Genomic DNA, 16,120 nt, shown 5'->3' with positions numbered 1-16,120 from the left:
ATGGAGCAAAGCAAATGGACTGACCGATATATCACAAACTCATTCTGACTATATCATTAGGTCATCTGAGGTTCTGTGAATGTGTATGTGTGGGATTTGGTGTCCATGGTGAAATGCATTAGCAAGTAATATATTAGTGGCATATTGATGTATTGTACAGCCATCTCTGGAAAGCTTTATTATTTTTACTCATATTCATCACTGCCTAAAGCAATACAATTTGCAGACACACCACCTCAAGTAACTAGCACACTCCTCTAGGCAGAAACAATTTCTGCCAATGCTTAAAACATAAGTTACCGAAAAAGAAAAGCACTGCATACTCTTGCAGGGTTGTCAATAATTAAACTGAATTATTTAATTATTATTTAATTATTCTGGATGATAACCAATAGGTAGCTGATAGATATTATTATTTAATTATTCTAGATGATAAACAATAGGTAGCTGATAAATATTACAAATCAAAATCCCTTTCTTTAAATGCTACAAATGAAAATAGGCTTCACAACTTTATAATGTAGAGTATGAAAAATGGATATTCATTTTGAAATTGACCAAAGATTACATTTAATTGTGTAAATTAATTAGATACATTTAAAGTTTCAATTTAAGTTTAAGTGAGCTTTAGATGACAGTAAAAGTTCATTTATATGTAAAAAGTGAATTACACAATTAAATATCCAATAACAACTGATACAGCAATGAATTAATAAAAAATAAAAAAAAGTAAAAAATATGGAATCGATATATGATGCTTCCATAATTAAATCTGAACCATTATGCTGCGATCAGTGTTGTTTTTGTTAAAACTATTGCAAATGATTTTGTTAATTGAAATATAGCCGGAATAAATAAAATAAAGATTGGCAACTAACTAAAATGTTGAAAAGTTGAATCATTAAAATGACTAAAACTAAAGAAATTAACGCTAAATAGAAATGTAAAAAATATAAAATAAAATAAAAAGCCAAATCACAATATTAATAAAAACTTTAATAGTATATAAATAATACTAAAATAACACTGGCAATGATATTGGAACACATTTCATATTATGAGGAACTGCAAAGATGAAACCTTGGATAGGAGTTTTTATTTTTTCAATGTCCATTCTAACAGTCATTTTGTCTTGTCATGTTAATCACAACTGAAATGTACAGAGGTTTATCACTGTAATAACACTGATTTGCTTCAGGTAATAATCAGGTTCAGTGCACTGCAGGGAATGAGAGAGCACTGCTCATACCTGACTAGATTACCAATTATCTATATTTTCATGCATTAACTCTAGGCTCAACCTAGGAACCTAACCTACAAAAATATCTCTACATGTAGAGTGGTTGCGAAAACTCAGAGGGCCGGGACTAAATTGCCATAGGTCTTACCCTGGGCCAAATGAGATTTGTTTGTGCCCTGAATCCAAGATAACAGTAACATAGTATTTCATCAAGGGCACATTGTCTGTGCTCAGGTGTCTGTATCCGTACTGGAAACATCAATATGTAAATCAATCCCGCCATCACGTCTCTCCGCTGCACCAGGTCTTGACCTCTGCAGTGGATCAGAGATAGAACTATGCCTGTGGATGTTAAGATGTCTAGAAAACAGAAAACACACCCTATTTGTTGGTAAAGCCTAGTTGCTGCTGACGGTGAGATTAACAGTGTCACATGGCTGGTCAGCTCTGGTGCGCATCCCCCTGCAGACAGACACTGGGTCCCCAGGCGGTGTAATCATACACCCAGCTTGCTCTGACAGCTCTGAGAGTGTAACAGACAGCCCAGCTTTCCTTTCGTCACATCACTGAACTCGTCTCTACTTTGTCTCCCTCCATTGCTTTTTACAATGACATCACTTAGACACCTTACACACTTGTGCGAACTCTCCACTGTTAGTGAACATTTCATTATGTCTGCTTGGTTAAAAAGTTATTGCATATGCATGTTTCTGAGGCTGGATACCATTTTTTAGCATAGCCATCTGTCCAGGGTTTTTCCACCGCATGGGACCTGAGATACTGGAATAGTCTCCAGCCCTCCCAGTTTGGAGAATGGATGGATCCATGGATGCCTAGTTCATATTTCATTTTTTTTACATATTTGTACATAAATATATACTTATATGTTTGGGGTCGGCAAAGTCTCTTATGCTTAATTTATTATTAGATCAATAATAGTAAAACAGTAACATTGTGAAATATTATTACAATTTAAAATATTTGATTTCCATTTGAATATATTTTAAAATGTAATTCATTCCTGTAATGACAACGTTGAATGCATCACATGATCCTTCAGAAATCATTCTAATATGCTGATTTGTTGCTCAAGAAACATTTTTTATTATTATCAATGCTGAAAACGTTGTGCTGCATAATATTTTTTTGTGGAATCCTGATACCTTTTCCCATTATTCTTTCATGAATAGATAAAAAGAACAGCATTTATTTGAAATAGAAATATTTTGTAACATTATAAATGCCTTTACTGTCACTTTTGATCAAGTTTAACTGAGACCTATATATATAAACAATTTATTTTTTATTTTTTTGCACTGTGATCATTAGCACTGCAGGAGGGAGTATGCTTAATAGACAAAAATAACGTCAAAATAAAGCAAAAAATCTTAATGAGCCTAAAAATAGGCTTCATTTTCTTTAAGCGAAATATTATTTCATAGTTCTTTCTTTTGGTTTTGGGGTGAAATGAAACCAGGACATGTTCATGACAGATTTCATGAATCTCACACAACTACATCTGGTTAGAGAAGGGATGATGAGCTTAGTGAAAAGATAACAATCGGCAGCATCCTCACTCAGTGTTGTTTTGGTGGTGGTCAGGTGTTTGTACAGCTCTCTGTAGGAGCTGAGCAGGGTGTTAGTGGTGTGATATAGTGCCTGACTTGCTTCATTACGTGCAGCAGCAGCAGCAGCAGTAGTCTTGGAAGAGGGCTGACTGGTCTTTGTGTGTGACTCATCTGCAAGTACACCTCCCTCTGCCTCTACCCTCTCCGCTCTCTTCATCTCTGCTTCTCCCTCACACACACATACAGACTCACACATGCTTAAGCAACTGGGTTTTATCCTAATGCTCACTGCACTGGAATGGTACGTTTCATTTTTCACGTCAATGTGCTGTGCCTTCCAGGCAGTGTTCTAAAGCAATCTTCATTAAATATGAATGTAACACAACATACAAGAAATGCACAGAAATAGAGCATGCAGAAATAGTAAAGCCCGTGTGTTTGTGTTTAGGTGTGAATGGGATTAGGTTTAAAATGTCACAGAAAATCACAGAATCTGCGCACTATACCTTTGGGCAGTGAATGTATTTGGCCAGGCTAATAATGAGGTCATGGGTAATGGGATCCACCAGGTTGCGGAAACTGGCATAGCGGTAGAGAACATCGTCCAGAGAGGTTGACTCCATTCCCAGATCCTGGAAAAAAGAGACACAATACAGGGAGGTCAAGCGAATGGGAATTACATTCTCTGACTGACTGCTTATTTTTGAATTCTGATTCTCTAATATGTCATCTAAGAAGCTTTTTCTTTGCAGTATTTGTCACATGTAGATTCAAGGATTCTATGTAAAGGTGCATGTCACATTTATATACACCTGAAGGCCATACACAATTTGTGCTTTGTAAACACAAACAATAGCTGAGTCAATTTGTTCATGTTTGCCTGTTCACATCCCTGAAATCAAAATGTGGACCTAGAAAGCGAACAGACTTTGTAGTCTGGAAAATCCTTTAACTCTGCAAAACAAGGCAAACTGAAGGAAAAGTTAATCTACATAATTGAACATTTGCAATCTGTAAATCAACAGGGCAGACAGGGGGTCAGCAATTAAAAAAATTGCAAATGTGTGTGGGGGTGAGGGCTCTACAGCCAGAACTAAATAATCAACGGAAAACAAGTGGGCGTGAATGGAAGCAAATAATAATTAGTATGACAAAGTGAATGAGTTCAGGGAAGGTTAGTTTTTGTTAAGAGAAAAGGCACTCTAACACTAGACCACCTCTGTCAATAAAAACTTGGACCTAGACTGTGCATGCTGAGCAAAAGCCATGGTTTATCATCTTCATCCCCCTATGGAGGGATGAATCTTGATGAATTGATTTCCATTTAATCAAAGGCCCATCCATTTTCATGGTTTCCGGGCAACAAGGTGCACTTGGTAACCACTGGACAAGAGACGCTGTCCTTTGACTCTATTTCTTGCTCATTATGTGCTTTAGCCCCCATTGCAGGATGCAACAGCAAATACATTCCAGTAAAACTACCACATTTATATGTGATAAAAAGCTTTCCCTTGTGAAAAAGAAGTGTGCTTAATAGTATGGAATGTTTACTAAAAATATATTTTAAAAATGTTTTACTTGCAGATATCTTAAGTGCACTTAAAGAGAGTACACTCTTAAGTACACTAAAAAAAAGTGCACTTTGTAACAATTGCAAATTAAAAGTACGTTTACGTTTTAATAAACTTTTGTCATGCTTATTCTGATGTGTTGACTCACATACTAAAGTACCTGTAAAGTACTTGATTATGATTATTTTAAGTTAATATAAGTTAATATATTTTTAAATATATTAAAATTTAAATAAGTTCTAAAAACATTTTCATTTCATTGTAAATAACATGCAATTAAGTGCCTGAAAACATTATGTTCAGTTTCAACTTAGTACTAATTAATATACTTTGAAATAATATACCTAAATACTCTTTGTCAAAGTATGCTAAAGTGTACTTCTTTTTCACACCTTTTGAAAAAATACAGTGTATTACAAAGCCACCTGTTGCTTTGTCACTGTCCAGCAGTTCATTTAATACTATGGAGGATTAGAAAACCCCATTAGCTCGGTCTTTGATCCCTGCTGCACATATGCAGAAAATCCTCAGCTCAGTGAACCTGCTAAAATGAACTTCTAGTCCATAAGATGATCCTTATTCTTGAGGAATGCTGGATCAAAAAATAGTAATGGGGCAGGAGTTCTGGCAGCACATATCTACACTGGCCTGATCTTACTATTATACTGACACAAAGAAAGTTTCTATCTGTCATTCCATAATCACTACCCAAAGCAAACAGTTGGTATTTATGCAGTGCAGTGTAACTCTTCGGCCAGCTTGTGCTGTGTCTGTTCTCACAGGTTCACAGGACTGTGAAATGGGCATCTGTCTCAATAGCACTGAATTCTGCGAGATGCAATATCTAAAGAGTTGGGAATCTCAAGATATTTCCATATTTCTATCAAATGTGACAGCAATGGTGTGTTTTGTATGGAAGCTTGTTTCCGCCACAGAATACAAAATAAAAAAGGTAATTGTTAACTGTTTATCTCACAATGCTAACTTTTTTTTCTCGCAATTGCGAATTTACATCTCGCAATTCTGACTTTTTTTCTTAGAATTGCTTGTTATAAAGTCGCAATTGCAAGTTATAAAGTCAGAATTGCGAGTTACCAAGTCAGAATTGCGAGATATTAAGTCAGAATTGAAAGATATTAAGTCAGAATTGCGAGTTACCAAGTCAGAATTGCGAGAAACCAAGTCAGAATTGCGAGATATTAAGTCAGAATTGAAAGATATAAAGTCGCAATTGCAAGTTATAAAGTCAGAATTGCGAGTTACCAAGTCAGAATTGCGAGATATTAAGTCAGAATTGAAAGATATAAAGTTGCAATTGCGAGTTATAAAGTCAGAATTGCAAGATATAGTCACAATTGTGAGATATAAAGGCGCAATTGCGAGTTATAAAGTACAATTCTGAGAAAAAAAGACAGTTATTTTTCTCACAATTGCGAGTTTATATCTCACAATTCTGACTTTATAACTCGCAATTGCGACTTTATATCTCACAATTCTGAGAAAAATTGTCTGAATTGTGAAATAAAAAGTCGCAATTATCTTTTAAATTGTTTTATTCCGTGGCGGAAACAAGCTTCCACAGTTTTGTCTTTCAACAACTTACAAAATAACACCAGCCCATTACGGAACTGACATTTTGGCCCAATTGCTCTCTGCTGTAAAGCAAAGTGTGGTTTCTGCATGGGTGCAAGGACAGATTACAGATCCGGCCAGTGTGGCAAATGCTTTGGGGCCTATGTTTACCAGCTGAGAGGCCCACAGTGGTCCAACATATGGAAACAAAAAGCTGCAGAAGTAAAATGTTTATAGATTCAAGACTGAACATACTTACAGTGTGTAATTACAATTTTGTTACTTCCTCTCTTATATTTGTGATCTGATTTCTAGTCATTTGGACATTACTATTGCGACCACAGGGGGCTTAAAAAAAAAAAAAAACTAGTGCGCTAGAGCCTTACAGGAACAAACGCTTTTAGATGGAGTGCAATATTGCTTTTGTACTGTAATATTTGCACCACACTGACTTCAGGAACTCTTCAACTTCATGAACTCATGAACTTCAAATGAGAGTTGATAGGTACAATAATGGGTTAACATGGCTGGCAGACATTCACCAAAAATAAAACTTGACAAGAACTCATCAGTGAGAGAAGTCTGACAACTTTCGTCACTCTGTTTAAGTTTAACCTAACCTACAAGAAACATGGACTGATATTTGTACCTGCCGGAGAGTCTTCAGCATCTCTGTCGCCTCATCGTGTTTCCCCTGCTTTGCCATCAACATCATGTCTTGTATCATTCCGATGCGCCGCTGGTAGGGAGGAGGAGTCCCGCTGCTTCTCAGTTTGTCTCCTGACCTCAACATTAAAGAGGTGAGCATGTCACCTCGGTCTTTTGTGGGGGTCCGTTTCCATCCTGTGCTCTGAGGGCTCGCCCCTGCCTCCTGTCCCGCAGCCTTCGTTTGCTTCGCTCCCATGTTTGGTTATAGAGTCTCAACCTGGAAAAGGGCTTCCAGACTGGGCATACTTTCAAAATGCATTCACGTTAAACTATTTAAAGTCCTTTACATTGCACGTAAGATTTCTTAAGAAACAAGTGAAGATAAGAAATAAGCCTTAGCGTTCCTATAAAGTTTATTGGAGAACAGTGCTTTAAAAGTCCTTCTTCTCACCTCAAACCTGTCATCTCTCACCTGACAAAGAAAAAATACTTACATTAAGATCAATAAGAATATATGGTAATAAAATTATAAAAACTTGCATCGAATGGGATTTCAGTCAAATCTTTTCACAAAGTGCTCATTCAGGGTGCAAATTATGAAGGTGTTTTGGGGAATGTACGACCCCCCCAATTAAGGCATGGACCCCCACAAAGGAAATTAGGGGTCTTAAAAATACGTATTTTTTTATATATTTTTTTTTACATAGCAGCACTTATACGTTTGAACAGTATTCAAAAGTTACATTAAATATATACTCTCGCTAACAGAATCGCCCCTGCGAATGTAACCATAGCAACAGCTGCTCGATCGATGTTTGTATCGGGCGGTGCATAAAAAAAACACTGTACTGTCGTTATTTATCACATTATCATAGACTTACACATCACAAATATAACACAAAATACTTTTGTTTAGTTTAAAACGTCTTGAAGAAGGTTAACTGAGCTATAGGATCGCCAAAAGACCATTTGCGCAAGACAACCGATTGCGCTTCGAAAATTCCTTAAAAAGTTGACCTCACTGAAAGTCATTGAAGAATTCGCACACTTCACATCCAATTTCCAATCAAAACTGCGTTAAAGGTATGGTGCTGTCGTTTACTGCGCATTAAATCCAACTTTTACATCATTCATCACAGCTGACTCGTGCAACGTCAGTTGTTTACTCTTTAGAAATCATCCGTCCGCACGCGCAAAATTATTTGGAATTTCAGAAGATGACAAAACATATAAAATACTGCGCGTTTCAAGTCAAACTACTCGTAATTCAGTCCAATTAGGTCAAAGCTTAATAGTGGATCTCTTCTGTCAAAAACTCCAATAATCCTCGAGTCCCTCAGGTAGGGAACAGATCTGATGACGCCTTCAGCATGACCGCAGATTAAAGAAGAGTAGTCCCACAAACCTCCAGAAACTCTCTCAGCCCGGTTCGACAGAATTATAACATGATCTTACGGAAGGATGATTCGTGTTTTTATTTCAATCGCTGTTTGAGCGTGTTAACATCGCAGTTCCTCCGCATTCTCTCATACGCACAAGATGTAGGTTTGTGTGTGAATTTAGTCGACGGCGAGCAGAAGTGCTGTGAGCAAGGGCATGTAAATATTTACGTCGTCCGTCACTGTTTTCCTCTCGCACAAGTCATCCCAGTATTTCCTTCCACGCAGCCCGCGGAAATGTCACTGTTCACTGCTGAAATGTACCGTGTCGAATTATGTCTCGATGTCATATGACCTCCCCTCCCCAGGTGTGTCCCGTCTGAGGGCTGGGTGTGTTCAGAGGAGAGCGACTGAACGGTCTCTCATCCCTCAGATGGAGCGGAGAGGCGCTGGGTCTCGACACAGGCTGTGAGGGAGGGGTGGAGCGGTCTGCAACATCCTCCACTTGTTTTTCAATCTACAGTCCAGAATGTACCACTGCCATGGTACAGTTAACCAAGTGGAGAATATGGTCGCAACTGGGACTGCTCCATGTCTGCACTAAGACGCACTTCAGCACTTTAAAGGATATAAAAAGAACCATTCACACATTCGGGCAATCCCATATCTCCGTATATGCGTAGGCATAGATTCTCCTCAAGTTATTTTATATCATTGACTTGTTCACTGCGGTCATAGTTGGCCTTTCTTTGCTGACATCTGGTGTTTAACACATGGCATATCATCTGCTGCACTTTTTTGTTCTTAGGAGGAAAAATTGGAATTGAAAATAAAACACTTACAAAAGAAGCATGGAATAATATTTAAGCTAAATATTGCACATAGAAATATAAGACAGATATAGATTATTAAAGATAAGTCATTGAGATGACATCATTACCTCATTGATCCTCTTTTAAAGAGATAGTTCACTCAAACATGAAAATACTGTCATTTACTATAGTATTTAAAAAAAATACTGTGGAAGTCAATGGCTACCAGAAATTTTTTGGTTACCTTCATTCTTCAAATTATATTTTGTGTTCAACAGAACAAAGAAATGCCCACAGGTTTGGAACAACATAAGGGTGAGTAAATGATGACAGTAATTTCATTTTTGGGTGCACTATCCCTTTAAGTAGCTTCTCTGAGAATGTCAGCTGCTATTGTGAAACCACATCAATTTTAATAAAAAACAGGAAATTGGAAATGTCATTTTATTTATGCTTTTACAAACATATTTACAGTAACCAGTAAAACAGTTCATCATCCAGTAGTCTAAACCAAACATATGATCAAAGGTTGGTTTCAAGATGATGATCTCTAATACAGTTTTATCCCACTAGGCTTTCTGAGTCAAACCCCATTTCACTGGCTGACTTCGGCATGACCTAAGAATAATCTTTGCATCAAGTCATTAATTAGACAATATGCATTTGGAGAAAGCATTCAATGTACACTGACAGTCTTCATCAGAATATAAGTAAGGAATTAGGTATAAGAGGGGTTTGAACTTAAGATATAAATTGACAATACGCTGGGTTAACGCTAATAAGCTTATTCAATTGATGAACACAGCCATTCCAAATAAATAGAAGAAAAAATAAATCACAATCAAATTATCTCAATACGGCCTTTCGAGGTGCACTTGCATCATTCCCTCCATTCCATTTAATAAGATCAACTCCTCAGTTCATCTTGCTCTGCCTTTTTTCTTTTAAGATATGTGGTTGCTACACATTTCCAGTGCTGCAGTCAGAGACTGAAGGATGCTTTGCTAAAACCATTGTATATTTAAGGAGCACTGATAAGGGAAGAGCCTGTAGGGATGCTGAGCTGAGCCGTGATGGTAGTCTATAGGTGCAGGTTTATTACAAGGGATAGCCAGTAGGGGGAGCTTTGTCATACTTATTGCTTTCTAGTGAAAAGGGTGGAATGCGCACGTCAAAGTGTGAGCCATCTGTCCTTTCAAAACAGAACGTCCCCCTAAACGAGAAAATAAAACATGATATTCACACTTTATTAATGAAGGCAAAATAACTGATCACATGATCAAACGTATGTGAAAGCCTTCAAATGCAAGCATTCAGCCATCCAATCTAACAGATGATTTTAGAAAATGTAAAGCTTGCACTGGTAGAGGCTGTAACAGAATATTGATAATCTCACCACATATGTCCACTGGGTGCTTGAAGTGAAACATGACTGCTGTACTGAAACGCTGGCTGTTCTCTAGACAAAACAGGCTCCTGGTGAGATGAATGACAGATTGCGTTTAGAAAACATATCATATTTCCATAATCTAATTCTGGTTTGTGCTTTTGCTGACTAATAACTCACCTTGCCAACCACTCCTCTTCCACGGACTGTTTCCAGAGTCCCTGAGAGACTGAAGATCCTCCAGTGTCTTTCCCTTAGTTGAACCACCTCATTTCCCAGGTTCTCCAGACGGATACAATACCGCCACTGAGGAAAACATCAACATATTATCTCTAACAGGTCACCAATGGCCATTCCATAAATAACCCTTTTATTGAGTTATTACAAAAAGCATAATTAGGTAATTTGGCCTACCCAATACACATGAGAGTTTTGAGCTTCCTGTGGACACAGAAAAACAAATCTGAATCAAGACCACAAAGAAAAATCATTTCACTACCACAAAGAAAAATGCATGCACACACACTATTTTATATATACATATATATATATAAATAAAAGCATATATTTACACATATATACCAACATACAAACTAGAGATGCACCGATGTTATATTATTAACAGTAAATAAGCTCCTCTCTATTGTTTTTTTTTTTTATATAGCTAACGAAATGCAAACATTGGATAATGCTTTTCCGCGGTTGAAACAGTGATTGAGATATTACATGAGACATGATTCATTTCGGTAAGTTGTGTTATATCTTTCAAAAAACCTTCTTTATACATTAATACATGTTTTATCATGCTGTAACTTGTCTTAAAGAGGAAGAGATGACTCGCGCTGCCGCTTAAACTGAGGCCCTACAGCAATCTGTCACGTCACATTTAAGAGTATTAAAACGCCATTTATTGTTTGAATTTTGTGATAAAATGGACAGAATTTGAAAGCAGAGACTTTGTTTCTTATCGCAAGTAACAAAGAACAAAGCTCTTTGAGATTATTGGATGGGAGGCGCACTACAAATAATGTTTGATGTAGGGAAAAACAGCAGACCTGGCAACCCTGGCTTGAATTACAGGTGATTCACAGGGTCAAATAGAGCCTGCTTTAACGTCGCTATTTTTTAACTGTTAATGCGTTATTGTCGTGTTAACTTGCCCTAAATTCAATCGGGCTTGATCATCGGCTGTTTTTAAACAATCGGCCAATGGCCCATAGTGAATATTATTTCTTTTATCGGCTGCGATTACTGGCCGATACATCAGTGCATCTCTAATATATACATAGATAAACATACATGTTTTTTTACTTTCTACTCAAAGAATTGTAAAATAATGTATCATGGTTTACACAAAAATATTAAGCAGCTGCTAATAATAAGAAATGTTTCTTGAGCACTAAATCAGTATTTTACTGCCTTTTAATGCCTGAAGACTGGAAATGGGAGAAATGGCTGCTGAAAATTCAGCTTTCCTATCACAAGAATAAATACAAAATTTAAATATTTGTTTTATTGTAATAATATTTCACATAATACAATTTTTACTGTATTCTGTATATCTGAACTAATAAATGCAGACTTGGTGAGCATTAGAGGCTTCTTTCTTACCAACCCCAAATGAACGGTAGTGTATAATATATCTTAATCCATCGGTTCCCAACAGGGGGGTCGCGGCCCACAAGGGGGCCTCAGCGAGCTCTGTGGGGGGTCGTGTCATATTTTGAAAAGTTTTGAGCAATTTGTATTAAATAAAAGTCCTTAACTTTTTTCTGTTCAAAATTTATATAATGAGCGAGTTCATCATGAATCCATTTTCCAAACCGTGTTTTTGTCTTATCCTGAATCACTATGGTACACCTATAATAAGTGATTACATTGGGACTATTTTACACTGGTTCGGATCGCTGCCGCTGCGGAGTAGCCCAGTACCTGCGTGACTCGTCATAGACGCACACAGAGAGAGAAGTAGTTCCGGCTACAATGTTCTTCCGAAAGACGCATTATTCTGTTAATAAACGCACGTTTGTTATCGCTCGCTATAGCGCCAAAAGCCTAAAAAATAAAGCCTCACATTGATAAAGCCTCACAAATAACATGCAAGTATTGAGGCCCCAGACAGAAGTCATTTAGTAATAGCCTATATTCATTCTTTTTTTACCTACACACAAGTGTGAATACTGATATTTTTGTTATTGCATTTAAAATAGGGCAAATTTATAGGCTACTCCTAGGCTTACATTTTTAAATTACAAAGGGCCTACTAATGTTTTTGTTATTGTATTTTCAATATTATAGGCTATTATTTGTGCATAAACATATCTGTTTATAGTAAACATACCGTTTGTTTGAAAACAACATATTTTGTCATCCTTGCTGCAAGCTTACAAGAGTGAAAATATCATTAAATGTGAAGGGGGGCCCTAAAATATTTTCTTGGGAAAAAGGGGGTCTCAGACAAACAAAGGTTGGGAACCACTGTCTTAATCTATACATTTAATAAGATGTAACCTGCAATGAGAAATTGTAATGAGAATTATAACCCTTCATTCTTACCCTCATGCCCATGTAGAAGGGGATAACAGTGACACGGATGTTCTCTGTGGTTTCCCGGTGCACATCTGAGAGCTCCAGCCAGGGATGGTTCTTCTCCTGCCAGGCCCGTAGGGTATCTCTCGCAGTGAATGGAGGATCTAAATAAACAATATGAAATGAAACTTTTTTTTTTTTTATCAGAACTAGTATTAGTTGATTACTGTTGAAAGAGGACTAGTTACTTCTGGAGGGGTTAAACATGAGGAAGCGTTCAAACAGCTCATGCTGGATGGGGACTTGCTCAGTGGAGTTGTAAGGCAGGATGTCTTCATGACTCACATAATCCAGACCTGAATGACATTAGCAGACACAGAACAAATGGAAAGAATGAGACAAATAACAGGCAGATAATGGAACATTCATAAAAATGCTGCCCCCTAAATTTAAAGGGAAGAACTTCATCATCATTATTTTTTTACAATTATGTAAATCTTGCGAGCACCCCTTTCGGCAAAAATGCCAAAGTACTGCAGCGTTCACGCCATGTCATAATTACGTAAATAAAGCTCTGTATGCTTTTGAATCGCTCTTACGGTACTTTGATGTCATACACCGATCGGACTGCACACCTTAAATCTGCAGTGGTCAGGTGGTACATGGTACAAGTCGTAACTCTCCGAAAATTACGGGTTTACATGTTGCAATTACAAATTTTACAAGCACGTAAAGGCTTTTTACAGGTCAGAATTGTTACGGTAATTACGATATGGTGTGCCGTGAACGCACCTTGAGTAGTCAAAAGACTTTAGCTGACAAATAAACCGTGCAGGTAACATGGAGAAAGAGTACAAACACTGTTTATTTACAGTTACTACCGACATTGTGACAATACAAAGCTAGTTGAAAATTGGCGAACTTAACTTTTAAGGATAGTTGAATATTTAAGTTTACCTGGAATTGCATACAGGGCTCTACTATCATCATGATTTGCCAGAAATGTGACTGCTTCTGTCTGAGACCGCTGAGACTAATAGTGACAAAAACAAAGTAGCAAAGGTTGAAAATAACCTCATTATTGCACTAACATGAATTCATCAAAGACAAACATGAATGCATTGCTTATTTAATATTAAATGCTTCCATGTATACTACTGTTCAAAAGTTTGGAGTCAATAATGCTTTTATTCAACATGTATGCATTAAAATGTATTAAAAGTGACAGTAAAAACATTTTCAACATTGACTGAATGATTAGAATGATCTCTGAAGGATCATGTGACACTGAAGACTGGAGTAATGATGCTGAAAATTCAGCTTTCCTATCAAAGGAATAAATTACATTTTAAAATCCAATAAATAGAAATCAGTTATTTTAAATTGTAATAATATTTCACAATATTATTCTATTTTTGATCAAATAAATGCATAAGATTGGTGAGCATAAGAAACTTTTTTTTTAAATCAGAACCAACTCCAAACTTTTTTAACAGTAGTCGATGCAGCAAAGAACAAATATCTAAAAAATACATTTGATGATTTTAAAGTGTGGTTTAAAGTCTCCAAAAATGTATTAGGGCCACACTACATCAACTTACTATTTACATATGTATTCTGATACCACTTACTATGTGAGGGCAGTCTCTGGTGTCTATGAGGACCTGGTAGTACGTATGCATTTTGCCCTTCACCTCTTTAGACCCATGGCCCACAGAGTCTGGCTTACTGAAAAGGCAAAGGACAAACAGGAGGATCATTGAGCAGAAATCCAAACTTAAGAATATAATCAGGTATAAATCCAATAGATCCTCAACTACATACCTGTCAGCCACAGCAGGACTTACATCTCTGTCGTAAAGACGAGCGTGCCAGGGGAATAACACGATTCCTCTATACCCAAAAACACTGTGCAGGAAAAGCTGTGAATGTTAAGAAATAAAATTACTGCATCTGAGCAATCAGAATCAAGAGATTTCGCAAAAGAAATGATCACTGACCTGGCCCGTTTCATATTTGCCATGCTGCTTCAGAGCTTCAAATATTCCTACAGGTTCCAGTATTTTACCCTCAGGCCTGTTCCTACCAAAGAAACAATCATTAAAGAATGTAGATTGTACCATTGCATAGCTAGGAAGATGAATGACATAATTGAATTCAACATCCCACCCAGCAAGGTTGAATATTGTGCAACAAATTAAAAATGGAGAAATATTTGGACACAGACCAGACTGAATCTGAAAGTTTTATGGTGCACTAAACAGACGGACATGAACAGAAATAGAAATTGTTTACTGTCTGCTGGCTCAGGCCCAGACTATCACTTATGTAATCAGGAATGGCTTTGGGGGGCTTGAAAGCAAGGCTGAGGTATGTCACTCTTTTAGGCCATGAAGTATGTCACTCTTTTAGGCCTCAATTGAGTGTATTGGTATCTGTCCTTTACCAATGGCATTTTAAGATCAACTCAAAAGTACTGTAAATCAACCCAGAATTTGGTTGTCCACACACTCGGTAAAAAATAAAGTGCACTGCATAACCGCAGTTGAGCACTGAAACAATATGGAAGTGGTTTTACAGGTATACAAGCATGTGAATCATTCAAACTACAGTAACAGCTCATATTATACACGTGACAGCTGATATTAAATTCTTAATGAATATGAATGTTTTTCACAGATACATTTTAAAGGTATTTGCTGTCAAAATAGTTTGCTGAAACTACAACTCTGCGAAGTTATGTAACAGGAGGACATGGTAGGACGTTCGTTCGCTTAACTAACGTTAGCTCTTACCGTGATGACATGAACCTCTTCTGTTGAAAACTGGACAACCCGCAAGCTGAACACAATGGCTGGGGTTTTTTCTGATCTAATCCGCTGCTGAAGTCTAGTGCACTCAATATTCTGTGAGTGCATTTGTGCTGGTTATATTTACTAGCGGTGGACAATAAGCCCCGACGTATTGCACACGCTGCCATCTTCCTTTAGCTATCTGCACATGAACATACGGACACAGGTTATATCTTTCACGTTAAACCCAAAACTCACATTTTAAGCGCGTGAAAATCGGGAATATTGAGAAGCAAAAGTTAAATAACATTTAATTACGTTTTTACCCTTTTATTGCAATATTGTACAGTACAAAGTAGCACACAATTTCCCATAAGGCATTGCGACCGGAAGACGTCGATAATACATAAAGGTCACACGTCTTTTCGGTTCCTTTTGTAATCATTTTTTATTCGTTTTTTTTTATTTTTTTGCCGAAAGATTCTTTCATTTATTATTTTGGCATTGAACTCATGTAAGGAAATTTCAGAAAGATTTGACTATATTTAATGACCCCACTTTTTCTTATTATATAAATGTACTTTTCATTTTCGCTAAATATCATATACATAAATGTAAATAT

At 36.9% G+C, this 16,120-nt stretch overlaps 2 protein-coding genes across 4 annotated transcripts in view; both read right to left on the bottom strand.

The window, feature by feature from the left end:
* Positions 1 to 8,426, bottom strand: part of lrrc75a (leucine rich repeat containing 75A) — a 25,226-nt gene extending 16,800 nt beyond the window's left edge. The window contains exons 1-4 of the mRNA XM_082179251.1: positions 6,601 to 8,426; positions 3,315 to 3,440; positions 2,758 to 3,037; positions 1,389 to 1,416 (exon numbers count right to left, since the gene is read on the bottom strand). Coding sequence (XP_082035377.1) covers positions 1,389 to 1,416; positions 2,758 to 3,037; positions 3,315 to 3,440; positions 6,601 to 6,855 — 689 coding nt within the window. The 5' untranslated portion in view covers positions 6,856 to 8,426. The remainder of the gene's footprint in view (positions 1 to 1,388; positions 1,417 to 2,757; positions 3,038 to 3,314; positions 3,441 to 6,600) is intronic.
* Positions 8,427 to 9,220: 794 nt separating this feature from the next.
* Positions 9,221 to 15,901, bottom strand: poldip2 (polymerase (DNA-directed), delta interacting protein 2). 3 transcript variants are annotated; one of them, XM_082180566.1, is made up of 12 exons: positions 15,825 to 15,901; positions 15,502 to 15,700; positions 14,707 to 14,788; positions 14,531 to 14,628; positions 14,338 to 14,434; positions 13,664 to 13,739; positions 12,955 to 13,062; positions 12,734 to 12,870; positions 10,592 to 10,618; positions 10,358 to 10,483; positions 10,187 to 10,266; positions 9,221 to 10,003 (listed from the first exon to the last, which is right to left on the bottom strand). In XM_082180566.1, the coding sequence occupies exons 2-12, from the start codon at positions 15,684 to 15,686 to the stop codon at positions 9,889 to 9,891; spliced, it is 1,131 nt and encodes a 376-aa protein (XP_082036692.1). In that variant the 5' UTR covers positions 15,687 to 15,700; positions 15,825 to 15,901; the 3' UTR covers positions 9,221 to 9,888. The 3 variants fall into 3 exon arrangements, with proteins under 3 accessions (XP_082036692.1, XP_082036693.1, XP_082036691.1); XM_082180567.1 differs by having other exon boundaries at positions 14,707 to 14,782; positions 15,502 to 15,884; XM_082180565.1 differs by having other exon boundaries at positions 15,502 to 15,883.
* Between the last annotated feature and the right edge of the window lie 219 nt (positions 15,902 to 16,120).

Source organism: Leuciscus leuciscus, assembly GCF_965113295.1.
Source record: "Leuciscus leuciscus genome assembly, chromosome: 9".
Taxonomy (NCBI): Eukaryota; Metazoa; Chordata; class Actinopteri; order Cypriniformes; family Leuciscidae; genus Leuciscus; species Leuciscus leuciscus.
Note: the sequence above shows the minus strand (reverse complement) of the source record. Positions and strands in the feature narration are given on the sequence as shown.